The sequence below is a fragment of the Sphaerodactylus townsendi genome, linkage group LG05 (assembly GCF_021028975.2).
Source record: "Sphaerodactylus townsendi isolate TG3544 linkage group LG05, MPM_Stown_v2.3, whole genome shotgun sequence".
Taxonomy (NCBI): domain Eukaryota; kingdom Metazoa; phylum Chordata; class Lepidosauria; order Squamata; family Sphaerodactylidae; genus Sphaerodactylus; species Sphaerodactylus townsendi.
The window spans coordinates 22,141,956-22,167,220 of NC_059429.1; the positions used below are offsets into that span (position 1 = coordinate 22,141,956).

At 43.8% G+C, this 25,265-nt stretch overlaps 2 protein-coding genes across 7 annotated transcripts in view; one reads left to right on the plus strand and one right to left on the minus strand.

The window, feature by feature from the left end:
- The window catches only part of LOC125433309 (vomeronasal type-2 receptor 26-like), a 38,224-nt gene extending 13,763 nt beyond the window's left edge, over positions 1-24,461 (minus strand). The window contains exons 1-2 of the mRNA XM_048497812.1: positions 24,453-24,461; positions 566-735 (exon numbers count right to left, since the gene is read on the minus strand). Coding sequence (XP_048353769.1) covers positions 566-735; positions 24,453-24,461 — 179 coding nt within the window. The remainder of the gene's footprint in view (positions 1-565; positions 736-24,452) is intronic.
- LOC125432515 (KN motif and ankyrin repeat domain-containing protein 1-like) overlaps positions 17,721-25,265 on the plus strand; it is a 41,925-nt gene continuing 34,380 nt past the window's right edge. For 4 of the 6 annotated variants that reach the window (XM_048496113.1, XM_048496116.1, XM_048496117.1 and 1 more), the window contains exons 1-2: positions 17,721-17,856; positions 24,563-24,695. The gene's annotated coding sequence lies outside the window, so the exon portion shown is untranslated. The remainder of the gene's footprint in view (positions 17,857-24,562; positions 24,696-25,265) is intronic. The other 2 variants (XM_048496114.1, XM_048496118.1) reach the window with 1 other exon arrangement.

Here is a 25,265-nt window from a genome sequence, read left to right on the forward strand (position 1 = left end):
CACACAAATAAATAGTAACCCACTCTCGGGAACTGGTGAGAACCTGCTGGATCCCACCTCTGAAGTGGGGGATCAAACCCAGCTCTCCAGATTAGAGTCTTAACCATTATACCACACTGAACTAAATGATGCATAGAAAGGTCATCTGTTTGCATCAGCCATTGCCTAAAACCAAAGCCCTGTAGACTGAAAGACTAGTTTTGAGATGTGCAGTCGCTTTTGGTGCTGACCAACATCTGGTCATGCAATTGGCCTGTGAGGTAATCTCCTCTCCATCCCAGCCTGGAGCTTTCCATTTCCCTCACAGCAAGCCTTCACTCTGCTCCCATTTTTACCTTGGCAGCAGTAGTTATTAAAAGCAATATCAGCAATAATTGCTAATATGAAAAGTAATGCCAATACTAATTTAATTAACTAATGCTGATAAAATTAATTTGGACAGTGTTTTTTTTAATGTGGATGCTGTCCTCGTAACAAAATAATGATGACACCTCTCATTTGAAGACCTTCTCTAGACAAACACACCCAGCACGTATCAACTTAAACTCCTCCTGGGAAAACTAACCGGGCAGCACGGATGTTTTGGGGGGGTTCTTTGAAGTACGCTTGTATGGCAGTAGTACTGAGGTGTGGCAAAATCCCACCAACAAGGAGGTCTCCTGGCCTGTAATAGTCCTCTTGAAGCTCAAAGGGCCTGGTCAAGAGGCACTTTGTCCTCAGTGTCCTGTGCACAGCCTGAGGTAGAAGCCACGAGAACAACAGCAGGAAAATCAGCATCATAGCCAAGAACTCTTCCTTCCTAAGTTAGCAAACAAATTACAAGATGGACTGAAATGCAGCTTAGAAGAAAGGTTTCAGATGGCACCGCACCCTCAGCGGGAGAAAGCACCCAATGTCAAGGTGGCCATTGTCCACCCCAGCCCACTTGGAAGGACTTCTTTATAATGTCCTCTGTTCAGACCTGTTTTGTCCTGGATTTCTTTGTTACCTCCTGGGTGAGTGGAAAACTACAGGTGCACACTAAATATTACTGTCATTTTCATAATATTAGGGGAGAGAAGAAATTACATCTCAGTCGCTTTGGGAGCTCTTTGTCTCTCTAAAAACAACCTTTAATTGTGTAGTTTTTGATTATGTAACTTTCCTTTGGGCCAATATACCTGGGAAGTTGTCTTTAGCGGCCAAGTTCTGAATTTAGACTTGTGTAGGGTTACAACTATGCCTGTGGTGGCGAACCTTTGGCACTCCAAATGTTATGGACTACAAATCCCATCAGCCCCTGCCAGCATGGCCAATTGGCCATGCTGGCAGGGGTTGATGGGAATTGTAGTCCATAACATCTGGAGCGCCACCACTGAACTATGCACTATGACAGGCAATCTCCTGCCACTATATCTTGGGGTCCTATTGATTGGGGGGTGGGAATGATGTTGATGCATCAACATAACTTCAAGCTAAAACCTGGAGAATAATCCTGGGGAGAGCAAATGATGTAAGCATATCACGTGAAAGTGACACTCCGGCCATTCCTCCCAAACTCTGTGATAAGGACTTACTTGGAATCAGCCGCTTGGCTGAGGGCTTTTAGATTCTGGCTGCAAATTCATTTTCTCTCAGACTGTAATTCCTGGTCCACCGTCTGCTCCCTGACACCCATTCCAACCCCTGGTTTTCCATAATCGAAGAAAAAAATAGCTTCACTTTGCCCTTTGTCCTATTCAGAAGCTTATAGATGGATTCACTTTGCCCTTTGTCCTATTCAGAAGCTTATAGAAAATTTAAAGGTCAACTATTGGATAGAGAGTTCTCTACCCTAATCACCGCAGCCAAGAAAACATGCTCGCCTCTGTATTTTTCTCTTCCATTTGAACAGGACCACTTGGCACACTACCTGTATTGTTTAATAAATCCTGCTCAAAGGAGAGCCACAATGCTCGCCAGGTTTAATGTTATGCCTTCCTGCCTTGTTACATGGCAGATTTAACAAGCAAGAAAAGGCTAAAAGATTGTGCCCATGCAATGATGGCTCAGTTGAATCTCTGGCCCACCAATTACTACACTGTTTCAGATTCAAGGAAATCAGATCCAACTATGTGAATCTTACTCCTTTACATTTACCCCATCTCCCCGATTTAATTAGATTACACTACTTGTTGGACAATCCTGATCCTTCTCTCTGTACACTGGCGTAATGCCCATTGGGCAAGGTGGGCAGCTGCCCAGGGCATCACCTTGTGGGGGGCATCAAAATGCTGGGTTCGTTTTTGGGTATTTTTAGTGGTTTTCCATTTTTGGCACGCAGGGGGCGCAGTTGTTAGGCTAGCGGCACCAGATTTTCAGCGTATCATCAGGGGACTGTCTTTATGCTACCCCCCAAGTTTGGTGAGTTTTGGTTCAGGGAGTCCAAAGTTATGGACTCCCAAAGGGGGTGCCCCTATCCCCCATTGTTTCCAATGGGAGCTAATAGGAGATGGGGGCTACAGTTTTGAGGGTCCATAACTTTGTCCCCCCTGAACCAAACTGCACCAAACCTGGGGGGTATCATTAGGGCAGTCTCCTTATGAGACCCTGAAAGTTGTGAGACTGTGCCTTCAGAAATGCCTCCCACAGCCTGCAAGTAACCCCATTGGACAGCAATGTCAGAAAACTCAATGCAGGAACAAAGATTCTTGGGCAAATTTCTTTAGGATCTTCAGAGGTGCATTTTTGGATGTATCGGCACCGAAATTCTTTCAGGGTAATCATTCTGGAGATGATGGTACCCCCACAGTTTGGTGCAGTTTGGTTCAGGGGGTCCAAAGTTATGGACCCTCAAAGGGTAGCCCCCATCTCCTTAGCAAAGAATGGGGGATGGGGCACCCCCTTTGAGGGTCCATAACTTTGGACCCCCTAAACCAAACTTCACCAAACTTTGGGGGTACCATAAGGACAGTTTCCAGATGATACCCTGAAATTCTGGTGCCGATACATCCAAAAATGCGCCCCCAACTAGACAATACATTTCTTTACTTGTTTACATTTGTTTTCCTGACTTCCCCACAGCCACACATCAGCTGCAGAGAACATGGACAAACAAGTGTAACCTAGAGGAGAAACTTACTATGTAGTATGGCTCTGAGAAATATCCATGTGGCAGTCCATATGAAGAAGGTACAGATAAGCCCTTCGAGCCCTTCGGGGATGAGGCAGCCTATAAATTTGAATGAATGAATGAATGAATGAATGTGATGTTTTTAGTATAAGTGCAAATTGTCATGTCTTGGAAATTAATAACTCTGCAAGGTGGGTATCAGATCACAAACTTGATGGTGGATCCTTACTGTTCCGAAGGTACTCTGGGTAGCCTGCACCTGAGGAAAGGCTGCTTTACAGAGGCCCCTTTCGCACACGCAAAATAATGCATTTTCAAACCACTTTCACAACTGTTTGCAAGTGGATTTTGCTATTCTGCACAGCTTCAAAGAGCACTGAAAGCAGTTTGAAAGTGCATTATTCTGCATGTGCAGAATGAGCCACAATAAGTAACATTTAATTCCTATTAAACCCATAAGAATTCATATGGAATTTGGACCCGATGAAAGAACAGGAAAAGCACGTGTTGAATTTGTAACTCAGGAGGGCGCTGTTGCTGCAATATCCCAGCAAGAAACAAGACTGCAACACAGATGTATAGAAGTTTCCATAATGACGGCGAATGTTTCACAAAGAACTTGAGAACCATAGAACCACCAGTTAAAGAACTGTGGAAAAAATGGTTGTCAGTTATCTGAGAGGCTTTAATAATACCTGGACTTGGTTAATTTGGGAAAAGTGCAAAAAAAAAGTTTTGCAGTTGTGTTGGTTTTAGGGAAAGTGAGACCATACATATTGTTGCCAACCTCCAAATGGTGACTGAAGGTGACCGGTCTCCAGACAACAAAGATCAGTTTCCCTTAATAAAAAGGACCCTTTGGGAGGTGGACTCTATGATATTATACCCGCTGAGGTCCCTTCCCTAGACCCCTGCCCAAACCTCACCCTCCCCAAGCTCCACCCCCAAATCTCCAAGTATTTCCCAATCCAGACTGGCAACCCTACACTGAAGACTCTTGTGTTGGTTCTACAACATAGAAATAACCAACAGCAAACTGCTAGATGGACTTTATGATATTGTTTATATGACCAGGTATGCCTTAAAAAATGTCGGCCCAGAATTCATAGAATCAAGGTAGCGTTAGGAAGAGGTCTCACACACCCTAGTCCCAACCCCATTGCCTTGCAGGAATACACAATCAAAGCACTCCTGACAGATGGCCATCTAGCCTCTGTTTTAAAATCTCCAAAGAAAGAGACTCCATCATACTCCATCATACAAGCAGCGTATTCCACCGTCGAGCAGACCTTACTTTCAGGAATTTCTTCCTAATGTTCAGGTGGTAGAATCTCTTTTCCTCCAACTTGAATCCATTACTTCTTGTCCTAGTCTCTGGAACAGCAGAAAACAAGCTTGCTCCATCTTCAACATGGCATCTCTTCAAATATTTAAACATGGCTATCATGTCAACCTTCTCTTCACCAGACTAAACATACCTAGCTCCCAAAGCCACGCTTCATAGGGCCTGGAATGCAGACCTTCTACAATTTTGGTCGCCCTCCTCTGGACCTGTTAAAGCTTGCCAATATCCTTCTTGAACTGTGGTGCCCAGACTGGATACAGTATTTCGGTAAATATATATATAAAAAAACAAATAAACCTTCCAGCACACAGAAAATAAAATGTCAAGGAGAAGAGCTGCATTTTAGTCTTTTCATAGATGTTGATGCTGTGTTATGTCCCCTGAAGGCTGAATAAAGATTTGGGAGAGAGGACAAGCTAAAGGAGTTCGAGAGAAACTGGAAACCCAGTAGGGTTTTCAAAGCAAGAGACTAATAGAGGTGGTTTGCCATTGCCTTCCTCTGCATAGTGACCCTGGCATTCCAAGTACTAGTCAGGGGTGACCCTGTTTAGCTTCGGAGATCTGACAATTGTTTATGTATACACTCTTCAGATCTCAGAAGTTAAGCAGGGTCATCCCTATCCATCCATCCATCCATCCATCCATCCATCCATCCATCCATCCATCCATCCATCCATCCATCCATCCATCCATCCATCCATCCATCCATCCATCCATCCATCCATCCATCCATCCACCCATCCATCCACCCATCCATCCAAATCCAACATCCATCCATCCATCCATCCATCCAAATCCATCCATCCATCCATCCATCCATCCATCCATCCAAATCCACCCATCCATCCATCCATCCATCCATCCAAATCCATCCATCCATCCATCCATCCATCCATCCATATCCATCCATCCATCCATCCATCCATCCATCCATCCATCCATCCATCCATCCATCCATCCATCCATCCATCCATCCATCCATCCATCCATCCATCCATCCATCCATCCATCCATCCATCCATCCATCCATCCATCCATCCATCCATCCATCCATCCATCCATCCATCCATCCATCCATCCAAGAACATAAGAACTAGCCTGCTGGATCAGACCAGAGTCCATCTAGTCCAGCACTCTGCTACTCGCAGTGGCCCACCAGGTGCCTTTGGGAGCTCACGTGCAGGATGTGAAAGCAATGGCCTTCTGCTGCTGCTGCTCCTGAGCACCTGGTCTGCTAAGGCATTTGCAATCTCAGATCAAGGAGGATCAAGATTGGTAGCCATATCTATCATCTTGTCTGTCATTTTAAGTTACTGATTCCACTTCAAAATGGAGATCATCCATTTCCAACAGCCTAGCTCTCACCAAATCAACTGATACTGATAAGAATGAAATCAAGAGAGAGAGAGGAAAAGTACATTTATTCTGTGGGCACAAATAATAAAAACAAAATTAATGAAATAAATTAAATCAGTGTACTTTTCAACATCATCAATTCCCAACACAAACTCAGCCTTCAAATGTGTCCAGCTGGTTCAATTAGAGATGAGTCTGTTCAAACACCCACTCTGATGACAGCATCTGATGACAACATAGTTGAGTTAGAGGCATAATGACATCATAGAGAAGAACAGAAAGTGGGAAAGGTGATTGGCTGAACTAATGTTGACCTGGAGCATAAGCAGGCCCTGATCGTATGTCATGTGCACTATGAATCTGACTAGGTAGCAGATATTTGGAGGTCTTTGCTGGAACAATAGTCTTGAAAACAATAATGTAGGTCCTCTGAGGTATTACAGTAGTTCACCCCACCATTATCTGATTCCCCCTCCATCTTGACTAACCTAATAATCAATATGATGAGTTCTTGTGACTTAGTTCTCCATTCATTGGAAGGAATTCATTGCCCACCTGAGCCCCATTTGGAAAGGCTTGAGGCATATTTATGACATACTCTGCAAACATGTTTTGTTCTTGGTTTTTGTTGGAGCATGGAAAACCTCAAGAGTGCACTAAGAATTACTGTATTTTTTATAAATCCAAGGGAGAGAAATAATTGTATCTCAATAGCACTGGGCTCCCTTTGCACCTTTGCTAGAGAAGCAACTTTCCATGTGACTTTTTGTTTTTCTGTGGCACAAACAGGAAGTTGACCTGTGAAAAGATGAATTCCAAACTTCCAAAATGGAGTGTCTTGTGGCACAATTAGATGCCATTTCCCCCATAGAGGTTTGGGGGAATTCCTAGAGCACTGTCCACCACTTCTAGGTCATCACTTCAATGTAAAAGCTCTGTGCCATCCGCTCCTTCTATGCAGTAGATATTACTGACCTTCTTTCTAGGGCTGTTGTACAGATTTCAGAAATATTATTCAAATGTGAATTACACACACATGCATACACACAGCTTCATAGAGTCAGAGTTTTCCAGGACCATATAGATCCACAAAATGGGAGACTCACTCAATTGTCTTTCTATGATAGACTATGGATGTCATTAGTTTACTACCTGAAATAGAAGCTGCTTTTCTTGAAGAATGGAATCTTACGACTTTGAACTCGTGCCTGGAATTGAGAGGGCCAAATATATGTGAGCCTGTATGTGTAACCCCTATGTTCAGAATGGGTTGACCCAGAAAGGGGTGGAGACTCAAAGCAGCAGAAGGCTGCAAAAACTGGTGAAGTTGGAGGAAACAAGGCTACCAGGCTGGGACCTTGATTTAATTCTTTATAAGCTCTTAACACCTTGTTTAAGGGCTTGCTATGTATGTAGTTGATGGGAGTTCTTTTGGGGACCTTCATCATCTTGGATCCCATTCACCAAGCCTCTGAAGTCTTCATAAGCCAACCACCAGCAGGAAGAATTGGACTTGGCATTATCAGTAGATTGTAAATATAAGGACTTGAAATGCAACCTAAAAGGACTGTAAATTGTTAATGTTCAATGTTAATGTTAAAAGTGTTATTTGTTAAGGAAGTAAACCATTTTGTTTTAAATTTAGTTCTTTGCAACTCCTTCCAAGTTCTGCTCCACAGAATCCACAGATAGAGGTTACATATGCACAATCAGTCATGTAAAAGTAACTTCAGGAAAGAAATTCAAAGAAGGAGATCTGTAGCCCAATTAACATTTTCATCTGCTCCTCTACTGTGCCCAGACTTTACAAACTTTCATCTACACATCATCTCACTTCTCATAAACTACCACATAATTCCTTCCAATCTGAGGATATACAAATACAAAGCTGCAGTTAGCATTCTTACATGAATATTATGAACTCTGGGGTACACCTGGGGTTGCCATGTGCCTGCTGTTACAGCAGTGATAGTGCATCTTGAGAATCAGGTTCAAATCCAAATGCTTTCACACCCTAGTGACCCAGCCTTGAAAACCTCTGGGCCTCAAACCCAGAGATTTGGTAAGTATTTGTTTATTTGAGCCATGGTAGCCAGCACAAACAGGCTTCTTGCCCCAAGCAGCAAGAACAAGGAATGAGCTCCAGGCTCTTGCTTTTATACAAATTGAGTTGTCAATCATCATTACATCATTATCACATGATACTGATAACATCTTTTTAATCCCGCTTCTTACAGGTTAAGCCCTTTTCATATTTTCACACACTTCTACACACAACATATGATCTCCAAATGGTGAGATAGCTCCTGCTTAGGTGAAGATTTCAGCATTTATATTAGTAGTCTGACACTCTAAAGTTACTCTAGATCAACCTGGAAGCTGAAAGGGATGGAGCAATGTCTCATTTGCAGGTCACTTCGGTGACCATGCAGGCAGAGGTGGGATCCAACCAGTTCTCACCACTTCTCTAGAAGTGGTTACTAATTTTTTTCTGAGTGCCGAGAAGGGGTTACTAAAGCAACCTCCCTGCCCAATAGGGACTGGAGGTGCGTGTGTGCGGCGGCGCCACTGTTTGAATCCCACCACCATCGGAACCTGTTAGTAACATTTTTGGATCCCACCACTGCATACAGGCCAGATGTTCCTTAAAGTGTCAAAAACAAAATGACACCTGTCAAGATCTTGGCAAGCAGACAAGACATTCCTTCCGTGAGCCTCAGAGACAGTCAGGATCATATGACTTTTACAGTTTAGAAAGTGAAGCAAAAGGTTATGAAGATTCCAGGCAGACACTTTTTTTATACAATACCATTTAAACAAATTCTCAATCTAGGCAGCAAAGTTCAAACCTTATATTCTATTAGCCTTTATATCTTCTTAAGCAAGTATCTTACACTTACTATATTTTCAACTTAAACTATACTTCAGCGTATAATAGAATACGCACTAGCGTATAATATAAAGTGCTATTGTAGAAGCATAGCTCAGGTGCAATCAATTAGCGAAAGACTGCATCGTGCGGCAAAACCAAAGACAGCCGGAGAGATGAAAGCAGTGAGAAGCAGCACAAGGGCAAAACTTCAGGTAAAACTTCAAGTAAAACAAAAACTTCAGGTAAAACTTCAGGTAAAACAACAGGCCCAAGAGTAAACAACAAAAAGGCTGTATATAAATATATTGCAAGGCATATATTATCAAGTGTCATGAATATATTTCATTATAAGCAGTGCAAATTACATAACCTAATGTGGTACAATATACATAAATAAATGTATTACAAAACGACAACCCTATAAGGTAGCGTTGTGGTTGATGTCCAATGTATCCAACCAAACAGGACACTTTCTTCTTTTGCCGCAGATTCTTAAGTTTTATATGAGTACAGTCCGTGGCTTGAGCGAAGCGTATAACAAAGCTGAGCAAAGAGGCAAGGTCGAAGAATATCTCGTAGCACTCACGGTTACAATCACTAGCAAATAATATAAAGTGCTATTGTAGAAGCATAGCTCAAGTATAATCAATTAGCGAAAGACTGTATGGTGTAGCAAACCAAAGACAGCCGGATAGATGAAAGCAGTGAGAAGCAATGCAAGGGTAAACCATATTGCGCGCTAAACTACATTTTCAACTTTTCTTCTTCAGTGGCTCCAGTGCCTTACAGTTATTAATTAGACCCACTAGTGTCCCATGGGTGGGCTGAGCCAATGATTTGGCAGAGAATAGTTTTAGGGCTGCGGGGACTAGTCCTAAGGTTTTATTTCTGAAGAATCTGAAGATAGCATTAGAACTTCTATATGCAGCATTGGTTATAGATTAAATACGGGCTGATGGCTTGCCATTATATAAGAATGTTACACCCAGATATTTGAAGCTTTGGACCTGTTCAATGCTATTTCCATTAATCTTCCAAATAATGTTTTTGTATTTGTTATGAAATCTTATTATTTTAGGGTCTGAGTGATTAATAGTTAATAGTTCTTCGTTACATTGTCTGCTAAATGATTCCAAGGCACGGTTTAGATCATAGGTGTCAAACTTGCGGCCCTCCAGATGTTATGGACTACAGTTCCCATCATCCCCTGCCAGCATGATGGGGTGATGGGAGCTGTAGTCCATAACATCTGGAGGGCTGCGAGTTTGACACCTGTGGTTTAGATCAACTCTAATCTGCACCAACAAGACAGCATCACCTGCATATTTACATAAATATTGAATAGGAAGGGGGCCAGAAGACAGCCTTGTTGTCTAACACCTTTCTGAGAAGGTATAAGTTTGGACAGCTTACCTTATCTGTGAGTTAGTATTTTCTGGGAATTTGATAATCCGATACAATAGCCTTTTATATAGAGAGGAGCTCTCCGGTTTTGCCCAAAATCTCCCAAGTAAGACTGTGTCAAAGGCCACTTTAAAATCCACAAATGCAGCAATGAGACATTCCTTTGCAGAGCATACCTAAATAAAGTAATCTAGGATAAAATGATCTAAAGTTGATCGACCTTGGATAAAGCCTGTTTGTTTGATTTCCAAAGAATCCTTTTGATCCAGCCAGTTACAAAGTTTCAGTCAGATGTTTGGTGTGTTGTTTACAAATTCTGTTTAGAAAAACTAACCGGCCTATAATTGTTTGTATCAGCTTCGCAATTTTTCTTCAACATGGGAATTATAATAGCTAGGCCCCATCCTTTTGGAATTTCAGCAGTTTGATTTGTACAAGTAAAGAAGTTAGACAAAATCGGTGCCCACCAGTTTATGTTGGATTTTAGCAGCTCAGCCATGAAGTCACTCCCTGGGGCCTTCCAATCTTTTGGTAGTTGGAGTTGGATCAATAATGTAATTGATTCCAGGGCCCATGCTGGAATTCCACCTATGAGAATGTTTGAGGAAGTCAGAGGTTAATGATGCAGCAAAATGATTTTCTCAGGTCTCTGCAGAGATGCTATTTGCTATCAAGTTATATTTCTGCTTAAAAGCAAGTGAAATTAACTTCCAAAAACCTACCTTGGCTGATTCCGCATGGGTCAAAAACAGCAGTGTGGAAACGGTGTGAAAACAGTGTAAAAGGTTTAAAACGGTGTAAAAGGGTCCATACTGTTTTCACAACGTTTTCACACTGCTGTTTTTGGCCCATGCGGAATCAGCCCTTGTTTCTGTTCTCAACTGCCTTAATAAGTGCCTGTCATTTAGACCCCATAGCTGTCTTTTTAGTCCTCAACAAGACTTTGTATTCTCTTTTAAATATCTGAACTTCAGATTTTGTAATTAGATTGCGGGGTGGGGTGGGGGGAGTTGCTCGCTAGAAGCTTCTTTTTTTGCTCGGGCGCAGTCCCGATTGAACCAGTGTTTAGCAAAGGCTTATGTAATAGGGTGGTTGACAATCTTGAGTCTTACAAGGTGTTAGGATTTGTTAAACCTGTCAGTACACCAGCAGCTGCCAGGAAGAAGGGGGGAAAAGTCCCTTCACTGGCAATGTTACATCACTTTTGGAAAAAACCTGCAAGTGACATCAGTCCTTTCTAGGAATTACCCCAAACTCCGTGGGTTTACTTTTCTTCATCCAGTTCCTCCTATTTGGAGACTGTTGAATAATGGTCCCCTGACTGGTTTCCTCTTGGCTTGTTAGCAAACTAACCATTTCCTGCTTTCAAAGCAGAAGAATGTTTAATCTCACAATGGATCTGGCTGTGCTCACAATAAAAGTAGCAATAATCCAAACACAGCATTACTTCCTATCTTGAAAGATGGTTATGGGCCTGTGGTAGAAGCAAATTCAAGGCACTTTGGCTATTTTCAGAAAGGTGTCACCAAAGTCTTCCTATGAGGCAACAGAGGAAGAGATATTGGCTGAAGAGAAGGGCCTGATAAAAAGGAAGGGGAGACTCTTTTAGAATTTTTTCCCAAAGGATTGTTTTTATATGGACTATCGAAAAGGAAGTACATCTTTGTCCCAACAATAGCACACAGTTGTTGCTTTTTCATTGCAGAGATCCAGATGTCTTTTTTCAAGATAAATCTTTTGTATACAAAGCTGCATTTTTCAGCAAATGTTTTGTTATTATGAAAAGAACTTGCAACTCTTTCCCCAACTAGTACATCAGGCAGCCCTCATCTAAATTCCCAATAGCACCAGCCTCTTGGTACTGCCTGTGAACATTTCATGGCCATTCTGTAGTGGGGAAGAAAATTACACACATGCCTCTGAAAGGCCAAGACCACATAATATATGTTTTATTTCTACTGATTATTTCAATTGTTTATTGTATGTTGTGAGCTGCCCCAAGGCCTGTGACCCTGGGAGGGGCAGGAAAATGTAGGAGGAAAATAAAATAATGCATGCCCAAGAATCCCTAGCAATCCTGGTCCTACCTACTAGCAGAGGTGTATCTAGGGAAAATGTAACCTGGTGCAAAATCTGAGTTTTCCGTGCCCCCCGCCCCCATACGGGCAACCACACTTCCCCATCACAACCAAACAACTTCTTTGCACCAGATCTTGAAGTCAGTGTATGGACCTGGGGGGAAGGAAGAGGGGTACGGAGGCAATTTTTCACCCCCACGTGACTAAATGGCCACAGCCTGGGGACATCTGACCCCATATGTCCCTCTGGGCAGTACACCCCTGTCTGCCAATCAAGGAGTGTTGTGCTGCTGCCTCACACAGGCACAGCCAACAAAATCCTGATACAAAATTCTGCTGATGCTGATACTTGGAAAAGGTTAGCTTCCTTAATTTTGGCAAAGATTAGCTCTCTATCTCAGCACAAAAAATAAGGGAACTTGCATGAGTTAGACTAGTCAGCCAGACCTGGTTCAGAAATAACCTTGTACAGAGAGGAATGGAAGTAACAACTAGAGGAGTACAATGTATTCTTAGATATGTTACTGTCTCTTAAGTTTTGGGAATATACTTGCTTCAGCGAAAATACAAGGTAAAGGCTATACATTATTCTTTAGTTCACTCAAGTCTAACTTTCAGGCCATTTCAGGTCTAACTATAACACTCTACCAGACCAAATGAGGAGAACTGAATTCATGCTTATATCCATGCAGGTGAATATGTTAGAAATGCAAAGACAGACCGATAAAGTTGACAGATGCTTGCAAGATACAGCAGAACTTAAGAAAGAGATTAAAGGTCTGGCTAAGGATTTGCAAAAAGTAGCAGATGACTCTAAAACCATAGAAACGAAATTAGAAATTAACCAGAAGGAAATACAGCAACAGGCTGAAAAATTGATTGGTCTGGACAAGACAGAAGAAATTTGCATTGAGAATTCGTGCTCTGCCAGAATTAGATGGAGAAGATCTTCAGAAGGACTTTATACCAGACTAGCAAAATAAATGTCTGTTCCTGTTCCAGTAATGCAAGTAAAAGTGGATAAAATATATTGTGTGAAATCACTTGCTGCACAAAAGAAAAAGATACCCCTAGACTGTGATGTATTTGACATTAAGATCAATCAAAGAAGACATAATTTGTGCACATTTTAAAAAGATGAAGAATCTAAGACAGGATTATAATAATGAAGGAGCTGCCATGAGAGATATTGGTGATGAGGAAAGAACACAAGTTCCTCACAGAGGTACTGAAGAAGATAATATTCCCTTTCAATGTTGGCTACCAGAAGTTCCATCAATGGAACTTAACAGAAGAGCTCCGATATACAAGAACCATGAAAATTTATCAGCAGGAATTAAAAAAGACTTTTAAGGTGTAGTATAGTAAGATGGAAAAGGGAGAGGTTTGGAAAATATGATGGAAGAAAAACTGTTTACAAAATATATTCAAAAATTGTAGAGGCTATTTAGAAGATTAGAAAGAGCAATAAAATACATTTATGTGTTCAGATATATAGTAACAGAATTCTAGATGAAGAGGTAATGGTTTAAAGTAGATTGTGTATGCAATTATTTGTAATCAGGTCATTAAACAAAGGGTGCAGAAAAAAATTCTTAGTAGGAAATGGAATACTGAGATAAGAGATTTCAATCATTTGATATAGAATGTATCATTTTTAATGAAGGCAAGGTGGGAGGAGTCATGTCGTTTTATTTGTTTGTTTTAATCTGTAGTTCTGTTTTTTTTCTTAATCTTCATCATCTTTTATTGTTGCCACAGTTTGTAATGGGATAAATCTTTGGGGGACTGAGGGTAACATTCTTATTTTTTTCATATTTTTCTCTCTTTACTGTTTAATTCTTTGTAGGGTGGCTGGTTCACCATCCTGTAGCTTTGTAGTTATACAAATATAAAAAATATTATTAAAATAAAAGAAGATGGATTAGATTTTCTGTAGGTCCAACCACATCTATTATTGAATCTATTCGAAGATGAACTGGAAAACACAGATAAACGCTAAATCCATTTCCATGTCAAGCATCAAACACAGTCAAATAATCCATGTCAGCTGTCAAACGCAATCCAGTATGGAAATATCAGAACTATATACTGAATCATCATGCTGGGTGCCAGTCTCAAATGTCCAGGGAACTTTTGGCAAATGTCACAGTGCTCATCAAATGTGTGTGTGAAGTGCCATCAAGTCACAAGTGACTTATGGTAACCCTGGTAAGGTTTTCAAGCCTAGGCTCATTCCACACATGCAGAATAATGCTCTTTCAAACTGCTTTCAGTACTCTTTGAAGCTGTGCAGAATGGCAAAATCCACTTGCAAACAGTTGTGAAAGTGGTTTGAAAACGCATTATTTTGCGTGTGCGGAAGGGGCCCTAGAGACTAATAGAGGTGATTTGCCATCCAGCAGATTACAGTTATGAGTGCTGTTTGCCATTTCTTCTGCCTAGCAATTGCGATCTTCCTTGGTCTCCCATCCAGTGGTGGGATCCCAAAAATTTAGTAACAGGTTCCCATGGTGGTGGGATTCAAACTGTGGCATAGCGCCAATTGGGATGGGCGGGGCACGATGGGGGCATGGCTGGGCGTTCCGGGGGCAGGGCATTCCTGGGTGGGGCTGTGGCAAGGACGCAGCCGTTGCACCCGTCCTTGGGCGGGAAACAAATGCATGCAGGCGCAGGTTGCCGCGCACGCCGGTGCACCTCCTGTTAGACTGCTTCAACTTCTGCGTGCTACTGCTGAGAGGAGGGGCGTAACTAAGGCAAAAATCACGTGGCAAAATCACCAATTAGTAACCCCCTCTCGGCACACACAAATAATTAGTAACCTACTCTCAGGAACCTGTGAGAACCTGCTGGATCCCACCTCTGCTCTCATCCAAGTATTGACCACGGCCAATCTAAGCTCTGATCTTGGGTTAATTTGAGCTATTCAGAATAACTTTGGTGAATAATGTGCCTATGTAAAATGCTGTCAAGTAGCAGCCAACTTTTGGTGACCACAGCAAGGGGGTTTCAAGGCAAGTGAGAAGCACAGGTGGTTTGCTGTTGCCTGCATTTGCAGAGTGTTCCTTGGTGGTCACCCATCCAAGTAGTCACCCTGTTTTGCTTCCAAGATCTGACAAGATTGGGCTACATAATGCTGCCTTTCCTTCCGTAGTGAATAATACGCATTTTACAAAACCACCAAGGAGAGATTTTCGGAACCACACTTAGTGTGGGGATGTAACTGCCACCGGAACCTGTCCAGATGTTCTGAGCAAAGCAGCCCAGCTGTGCCACAGAACAAAGAGGGAACCAAACTGAGGGCTCAGATATGGGAAGGTGAAAGGTGAAGGGCTTTGCAGAGCTTCAGAGGCACAAACGGGGACTGAATAGCAGGATTGTTTGCCCCAAATTGCACTCTTTTCCACAGCCATATGTGCAAGAAAGGGCCTTTGATAATGTGTGGGACCGTTTAGAAGACTCTAAAAGGAGCTCTCCCTGCTCAGACTTTCCCAGACTCGCTGGGCAGTTCTGGCACGTTTCCCCGGCTGTAGAAGAGAAGGGCTGTTCTTTGCCACAAACCACATAGACTGTTTCCCTTTTGGTCAGTCTGAAATGTCAAAGGGACATTCTGGTAGGAAGGATGAGATAATGGGGGTGGGGGGAAGCGCTCGCCTACAAATGGCTCTGAACCTTCCCTGGCTGCGACTGATTTAGGGGAAGGGAGGAGGGGTCCGGGGGAAACCAAAAGGGAACAGACAAAATGTAGGAACAGAGTGCCTGGGTTTCATCACGGACTTCTTGAAGAGTACCAGTGGACAGAGCAAACCATCAAACTGGAAGGTCCAGTTGGGCCAGCGGAAACAGGTACTCTGTTAAACTCTGATCATTTAAAAATATTTACCCTCCCGCCCCCTCCCGCCCCCGCCCCCAGCACTTTCTGCTAGTATGAGAAGGACGCGTAACTCTGAAAGTGGCTGTTCAAGGCTCAAATATCTTAAAAGATTGTGAATAATTTGCTTACCTTCTAAGGATCTGATAAGCTTCCAGTGTACAGTCCCAAAATCTCTTGCCCGAAAACCCTCAGTTGCTGAGGTTTTGTTTATAAAGATGTCCCTTTGGTTGCCTCTATTATGAACCCTGTTTCAGGGGAGCTGAGATTTTGTTTTTACTACATTTTAATGTTTTTATTTATTTTACAAAAAAAGTTTACAATTTTTTTTCAATAATTTCTGACCTCAGAAATGCCACCAGGTAGCTAATGTATGAAAACATACATAATAAAATCAAATGTTAAAACCATTACAGCCAACCAAATAACAACACATCACTGAAACAATTAAAACTAGTCGGGACTCAGAGCAGCATACATTGTTCTCCCCCTGACCTCTTTTATCTGCACAACAACCCTGTGGGGTAGGTTAGGCTAAAAGGCTGGCCAAGGTCATCCAGCAAGCTTCCATGGCAGAGTTGGGATCTGAACCTGCATCTCCCTTCCGCACACGCAAAATAATGCGTTTTCAAACCACTTTCACAACTGTTTGCAAGTGGATTTTGCCATTCCACACAGCTTCAAAGAGCACTGGAAGCAGTTTGAAAGTGCATTATTCTGCATGTGCGGAATGAGCCTTAGATTCTAGTCTGGCACTGTAACCACCACACTCAGATTTTTACAGAATTTTACAGAATGCTCTTTAAAGGCAGTCCTCTAGAACGTTAAAGGAAACAGCCCTTTAACAGGCTTGACAGCTCACTACATAAGCAGTGTCTTGGTGGTGATGGCACCTCCCATTTGAAATTGCCAGCACTGGTCCATCTAGACCAGTATTGTCTATGGAGACTGCAAGCAGTTCTGCAGGGGTTCAGGCAAATAACAGTCCTTCCCAGTTCCACTACACATGAGACCCTTTTTTGCCTCAAATTGGACCCAGGGTTCAATTGACTTGCAGGTAATTCAATGCTGGATGTTTCAGAAGAACTTCATAAAGTGCTCAGATATGCCCCTTAAAATTATAATAATTCTAAACATTTTGGATGACCTAGGCTTGCCCTATCTTGTTAGATCTGGGAAGCTCAGTGGTTGGATAGGAGACCACCAAGGAAGTTCAGAGTTGCTGCTCAGAGGCAAGCAACAGCAAGCACCTCACAGGGGTTTCCAAACTCTGGCCCTCCAGATGTTCATGGACTACAATCCTCATCTGCTGTGGCAATTGGCCATGCTGGCAGGGACTGGTGGGAATTGTAGTCCATGAACATCTGGAGGACCATAATTTGGAGACCCCTGCAGGGTGGCCAACAAGCGAGCTGTAACTTGACAACACTTCCTCCCACCAAATATTTTGGGAAGGGGAATCCCCTTCTTGTGCTCTTATACAGGCTGGCAGAGAAAAAAAATACTCTGCAGGCGCTCAGGAATGCTCTTTCGACTAGAGGCGGGAGAACCGGCATTCTTCGCCTGGTTTTACAATGACGGTGAATCCGGAGCAGGAGTCCCTGTCCTTGAAACCGGATTCGGGACGGAGGTTTGGCCGGAGGGAGTGGGGGGGGGGGGAGGAGCCAGACCCCCGCCCTCCTAGTCGAGCTCCTCCCTTCCATTGTTAATTGGCCAGATGTTCCCGGGGCAAAAAGCGCTCTGGCGTTTGCAAGAGGCGCGGCGCGGCTAGTCCGGAGTGAATCCGGAGCCAAGCGGCGGCGGCCATGCCGTGGTCCGAGTGGAGCCTCGGAGCAGAAGGTAAGCTGCGGGGAACGTGGCCACATTTTTGCAATTCCAAGGGTGGGGAGTTAGAAGCGGGGGAAAGCCCCACACGTGGTCCCGCGACTCTGGGCTCACCTCACGGCTCCGATCCTCCACGTGCCTACTTGGGAGCAAACTCCCATTGACCGCTGGGGCTTATTTTCGAGCAAGCGTGGCAGGGCAGCGCTGCAGAACTGCGATCCTTTGCTTGCTCGGGGGCAAATTGCTTTGAATTCCTTGGCGTCTAATCCTGAGCGCCCTGACCTGAGGGGAGAAGTCAGCCCTGGATTTGCTTAGTTCAATTCAGACTGGCCCCTTCTGCACATGCAGAATAATGCACTTTCAGTCCACTTTCAATGCATTTTGCAGCTGTGAGGCATATAGCAAAATCCACTTGCAAACAATTGTGAAAGTGGATTGCAAGTGCATTATTCTGCATGTGCGGAAGGGGCCGCAGTAGTTGTGAGGATTCCGGAATGCCGATAGCGCAGCCCTAAACGGGTGTAAGTCCACTCAAGGGGGTTTACTCCCAGGAAAGCGTGTTTAGGATTTAGGATTTCATCAGTCGTTAAACTTCCACCCTTCACACCCAGACAGCTTCCTTACTAGAGCGTTGTCTTCCCTTCCCTTTGCTGCTTCCTGGGGGTTGCCAACTTTTGACCAGCTCCCTGAAGCTGTGCTTTTGAATGCAGGAACAAGCAGGTGACTCCACAAAAAGGATCATATTGCGGGCTTGTAGGGTTTGGGCTGCTGGGAAAGGCACCAGAACAAACCAGTCGGAAGATACTCCCACCTCAGTGGCAACCCTACATTTCTGTAGATGCGTAGTTTGTCAGTGCTCAGAAGCTAAGCAAGGTTGGCCACAGTTAGTACTTGGATTGGACTGGCGACTACCAAGAAAGTCCAGGGTTGCTACGCAGAGAAAGGCAATGGTCAACCACCTCTGTCAGCCTCAAATCAAATTCTTTATTGCAATATGTATTATAAAACAGATTTGACATTGCGTTAAACTAATAATCTGACACTGTAAAAGCTCAAGTTTCAGACAAAATAATTAAAATTCTACATAAAGTGCAAGACAACGTTTGTACTTCTTAAGGGGTTGTGAAATTTAAAATGGTTGTAGTGGGTTTTCCGGGCTGTGTGGCTGTGGCCTGGTGGATCTTGTTCCTAATGTTTCGCCTGCATCTGTGTGGCATCTTCAGAGGTGTATCACAGAGGGAAGTCTGATACACACTGTGTCCAGTGAGAAGGGAACTCTATGATACGCCTCTGAAGATGCCAGCCACAGATGCAGGCGAAACATTAGGAACAAGATCCACCAGACCACGGCCACACAGCCCGGAAAACCCACCACAACCAGTTGAATACAGCCGTGAAAGCATTCGACAAACTTAAAATGGTTCGTTGTCACTCCTCCGTTGGTCTTTTGTCTTGAATGTCCTGTGGATGGGGCGCCATGAATCGGTTGTCTCTTGACAGCACTCGGTTGTCTCTTGACAGCACTCGGCATTTTCCTCTTTCTGAGATTCTGAGCCTGGAGCTGGTGAATAGCAGGATTTAGTACAGTTCTGCAGGGCCTGTAAGACGGAGCTATTCCACCAAATCTATGGTTGAGGACACCAACAGTATCCGTCCAGCTGCCCCATTCCCCCCTGCATTTCCCCTCTCTTTTTTTTCTTCACTCCCTTTTTATACGAATGCATTAAATTTTGGTATGGGAGGTTATACTGAAGTGTTGTCTCCCGGATTCTGATGGCACTGAGATATCATAGAAACGTTTTTGTGTTTTTTATTGACTTCACTGATATATATGTAACGGAAATTGTTGTAAGCCACTCTGATCTGTTTGGGGAAGGGTGGCCTATAAACCGAATAAATAAATGGAAAAAAATTCTCCAGATCAACTGATATGGATTGTCAAGGTAGGAGCTTACAGTCTGGGAAGCTCTCCCTCAAATGGCATGGCAGTTCCGGACTTTTTTCTGTGAGAGCCAGCGTGGTGTAGTGGTTAAGAGCAGGTGTATTCTAATCTGGAGAAGCGGGTTTGATTCCCCAGTCCTCCACCTGAGTGGCAGAGGCTTATCTGGTGAGCCAGGTGTGTTTCTGCACTTCTACGCTCCTGCTGGGTGACCTGGGGCTAGTCACAGTTCTTTGGAACTCTCTCAGCCCCACCTACCTCACAAGGTGTCTGTTGTGGGGAGAGGAAGGGAAAGGCGCTTGAAAGCCACCTTGAGTCTCCTTACAGGAGAGAAAGGTGGGGTATAAATCCAAACTCTTCTTCTCTTCTTTTAGTATGGTGACTCAAAAATCCAAATTTATTTGACATGGTGACTCAGCCAAAGATTATTTGGCACCTTAGGCAAGCTATGACATTGGCACACATCTAGTTCAGCATTCCCTTTTCAACACTGGCTGGCCAGATGTTGTTGAGAAACCAGCCAACATCGCACAAAGGGTGTAGCTGGCCCTGCTGTGAACCCCAAGCAAGTGGCATTCCAATACACACAGCCTTTGCATCTGGAGGTTGGTTAAATTCTAGCCTTTGACCACCCTCCATTGCTTTATCTAACCCCCCCCCCCCCAAAGATCCTCAGAAGCTCACTCTAGTAACTGTCAGGACACATGTTAGTTTCTCAGCTTGTATATGCAGTGGTGTAGTGATTAAGAGCAGGTGCACTCTAATCTGGAGAACCAGGTTTGATTCCCTGCTCTGCCACTTGAGCTGTAGAGGCTTATCTGGTGAACTAGATTAGCTTGTACACTCTAGCATATGCCAGCTGGGAGACCTTGGGCTAGTCACAGTTCTTCAGAACTCTCTGAGCCCCAACTACCTCACAAGGTGTATGTTGTGCGGGGGGGAGGGGGTTGGAAAGGAGATTGTAAGCCCCTTTGAGTCTCCTTACAGGAGAGAAAGGAGGGATATAAATCCAAACTCTTCTTCTTCGAAAGAAAAAAATACAAACTAATCTATAACTGTTAGATTCAAGTCCAGTGTGCACCTCTTGCTGGTCTATAAAGTGCTCTAATCTGCTTATTCTACTGCAGACCAACATGGCTACTTTCAGACACTCCAGGGTCAGAACCTGGTTTCCAAAATATCAAAGAGTGCAGTAGCAAAGATTAGGAAGGGCTGACCTGTATCTCACTTGCAAGGGTTTGGAAATGCATCTTTGGGACCCAACGGTTAGGAACAGTGACCCAGCGAAATGGACACTTCCGGTGCAGAGATTTTCTTGGAGTGGGAGGATTAGAGCACAGACAGCACCCCTCAAAATGCAGAGAGACTGACAAGAGGCTAGCCCAGGAGAGGTTTGCTCTAAGTCTTCAGTAACCATGTAAAATACAAAAAGTTAGCAAGGGCATTTTTCTTAGAATACAAATAATAGGATTAAAGGGGGGGGGAGAGCTTTGCTTGTTTAAATATCTTGCCGAGTGCTGTTAAGAGGGCTGGGGGTTGGTCTGGGAGACAGTAGGGTCACGTTTGCATTCACAACTAATGAGTGTACCTCTAAGCATGCACAGAGATTATTGTCATTCACCACAGAGTGTGCACAGGCAGTTGCTTGGCGTCTGGGGTGAGGAAGCTGGGCTGCCAGCTCAGAGGCAGATCATTGTGGTTCCCGTAATTACATCTGCTGTCAAGAAGATGAGGTTCAAAAAGTCTTATCTGGTCTATTGTTTCCTGCGGTAACTCACTCAGTACTCTTTCCTCCAGTAGCAAGATGCTGGGTGACCTTGTACTAGTCACAGTTCCCTCAGAACTTTCTCCTCCCCATCTACAAGGTGTCTGTTGTGGGCAGAGGAAGGGAAAGGAGTTTGTGAGGTGCTTTGAGATTCATTTTGGTTGAGAAAAGCAGGGTATAAATCCAAATTGTTTTTCTTCTCTTCTTACCAGGGTGTGAAGGACATGCTATATCCCTTTGTCCCCTTTTGCTAATCACCAATATTCAGAGGTATACTGTCTCTGAACATGGAGGTTTTACTTAGCCAGTTTGACTCATAGGTATTGATAGATCTCCCCTCAGAACAAGGGCAAAGGTCAAATCCTGTTTTAGAACCATCTAAACCAGCAGCCATCATGATGTCATATGGAAGTGAGTTCTATAAGTTCATGATGTGTTGTGCAGAGGTCTAAATAATAATAATAATAATAAGCCTTTATTTGGCATAACAATAATCATAACACAATAAAAAACCTGAGATAAAAGGTATACAAATACAAAGGTTAAAGATAAAAGGTATACAAATACAAAGGTTTAAGATAAAATATAAATTATTGATTGTGCATCACCTCCAGTAAAAATTGTGCAACCAATTCACAAGTTTCATTGTCAGAATTGTCCAGAAGAAAAGGAAGTCTACTTGATTCTTCCATTTCACTAGGTATCCTAGAAAGAATGTTGGAATATTTTGATCTGATATTAGCAGATTTAGGGCAGCAAAGCAGTTGATGTGCCAATGTTTCAATTTGTTGTTCACCACAAGAGCATACCCTTTCGCTCATTTCCAAGTTGTTAAATCTACCACGCAATAAAGCGGAGGGGAAAACATTGAAGCGAGCAAGTGTGAGGGCTCTTCTCTGCATTGGATTAGTCAAAAAATACAAATAGGGAGCCATCCTGTTTTGATATAGGGGTATTGAAAGATGTAAGGGTGAACAAGTTTTCATAGCAGCCCTAAATAAATTAATCCATTCGCTTTCCAACAATTTTTGTTTTAACAAGTTGTAGGATTCTGAACTAGATAGCGGGAAAAGCGAGTCGAGAGATATACCAAGTGATTCAATCTTTCTTTCGATCAGAGAGAACCATGGATTAGCCTGAGTATCAGACAAAAGTAGGTGAATCAGCGAGTGCTCATCATGCGAGAAATGCAGGCGAAGCCAAAATTTAAAAGCTCTCAACCAAGCCCTATAAACTAATGAATTTTGGCCCAGTTCTAAACAGAGGGCCGCATACGGTACACAATTTGGCAGGCCCATAATTTTACGGAAAAATTTGGATTGGACAGTATTCAAGGAGTCGTCAACTGCTTGGAGCCAGATAGGTACTCCATAAAGTAACTGCGCTTCTATCTTAGAGTTAAAGATTTTTAGTGCTGCTGGGACAAGGGAGTGGCCCTTTCCATAAAAGAAGCGTGCAATGGCAGAATAACTGATGGTAGGGTCTAAATAAGGAGCGTCAAACATGTGGATCAGGGGCCAGATCTGGCTCCTTGAGGGGGCTTATCAGGCCTGCAAGCTAACTGAGGCAACCCAACCCCCCCCCCCCCCCCCCGGCCCCCTCCCCCCCCCCCCCCCCCCCCCCCCTCTTGGGGGACCCCCCCCCCCCCCCCCAAAGCCTGGCCCAACCAAGTCACATTTATGTCATATCCAGGCCTCACAACACATCCCTGGTCCAAATCTTCCGGCCATTAATTTCAGATGGTGACCTGGGTTCTAGCATTTGGGTGGGGGACAATTCTCTTTCGCAGGGGTCCCCAAACTACGGCCTGGGGGCCAAATGTGGCCCCCTGAAGGCATTTATCCGGCCCGCCAGGCATGGCGGCGATGGCTCCATTCATGTGCAGTGGGGGCTCGAGGGAGAGGAGGAATCGGCCCCAACGGCTGTTGATTGCAATTACATGATGGCACCCCCAAATCTCCATGAATTTTCTGACCCAGAGTTGGAAACCTTACATGTGGCAACGCCTGCTCCGCCCTTCCCTCTCAGCTACTCCATGTGTTGCTCTCAGGCTTTCTGTTCCGCCTCACTCCCATTGGCATCAGCCAGGCTGGCGAATCGCTCGCTGGCTGCTAGGGAGGAAAGAACCCAGGAAGATACCTGATCCTGGGTTAGATGGAATGCTTCATTGGGAAAGTTCTGCTTTTTTTTTTTACAGGGGAAGGTATTCCACAGCCTCCCCAACAATATTTGGAGACCACCCTGTACTTGACATACTTTGGTCACTGTTCTAAAAATAGACCATGACAGAAAGGCTGAAAGGTGAAATCAAACATTTTACAATCATTTGTGCATAGGAATTTGTTCATAGTTTTTTTTAGTCCAGCCCTCCAACAGTCTGAGGGACAGTGAACTGGCCCCCTGTTTAAAAAGTTTGGGGACCCCTGCTCTTTCGCCACACCAAGTATTGTTTCATAAATCTCTCTTGGGTCCCCTATCTCTTTGTCATCTTCTTTTCCTAAACTGAGATTTCTGCAATGCTTAAGCCATTCCTTGAATGGAAGATACTTCAATCTCTGGCCTCTTAGTCTGCTGATGGACTTGCTCCATAAACTTTTCTAAACCATCTAATCCTGTAGCCATCACATTTTGTGGCAGGGAATTCCACAGAGCAACTGAAGATGAGTCAGGGGCATGACTGGTTGTGGGAGCAAATGAGCTTCTTGAACTTTGACCAGATATTCTGTAACAGCATCCCACATATTGCTGATTGTTTCTCTGGCGCTCTCTCTCACTCACTCACTCACACACACACACTCACTCTTTCATATGAGCAACCGTGACTCATACTTATCCTCTTTTCATACCTATTTGCATCAGGGCCGGAGCAAGGGGGAACTGCGCCCGGGTCACGCGTGCGCCCCGTACCCCCGCCATGCCCCCAAACTGGCGTGTGTCCGGTGCATCACACACCCCTGCTCCCTTGGCGCTACGCCACTGATTTGCGTGCATAACAACCAACATGCTGTTCTTAACAGGCTTCTTGCTAGCAGATCGCAGAATGCGCTACAGGTGAATAAAACAGAGACAGAAGAGAAGCAGTGGCCAGCCAGATGTCCTAGAGATTGAAGGAAGAGACCAAGTGACGTGATTGGACGCAAAACTCTTAAGGTAGGGATAAAACCACATCATACAGGAAATAAAGTTCTGATAGAGCCAACCCATTTTTAAATAACGTTTCCCTCCCCTGCTCCTCAATCACACATATGTATTGGACCTTCCAGGTAGCTCATGACTGTGTGTGTAGGCTTCCTCCTTTGCTATTCTCACAACTACCCTGCTAGGTAGGCTATGCCAGTTGAAACACTTCCGTCTGTGTTTCTGCCAGCTGATTTTGATAAGAGAAGAGCTCTACAGCATAGTTGAGATATAGAGTTAAGTTCTGTATGTGTTGAACTTTGTTATTGCTGAAGAGTTCTGTATAGTCTGATAGTCTTGTATAGAAATAGATTTGTGTAACCTTGCAACTGCTCAAGTTTCTGCCAGTTGATTTTGATAAGAGAAGAGCTCTACAGCATAGGTGTCAAATTCGCTGCCCTCCAGATGTTATGGACTACAGTTCCTATCATCCCCTGCCAGCATGATGCTGGCAGGGGATGATGGGAACTGTAGTCCATAGCATCTGGAGGGCCGCGAGTTTGACACCTATGCTCTACAGGATCAGACCAATAATCTATATAG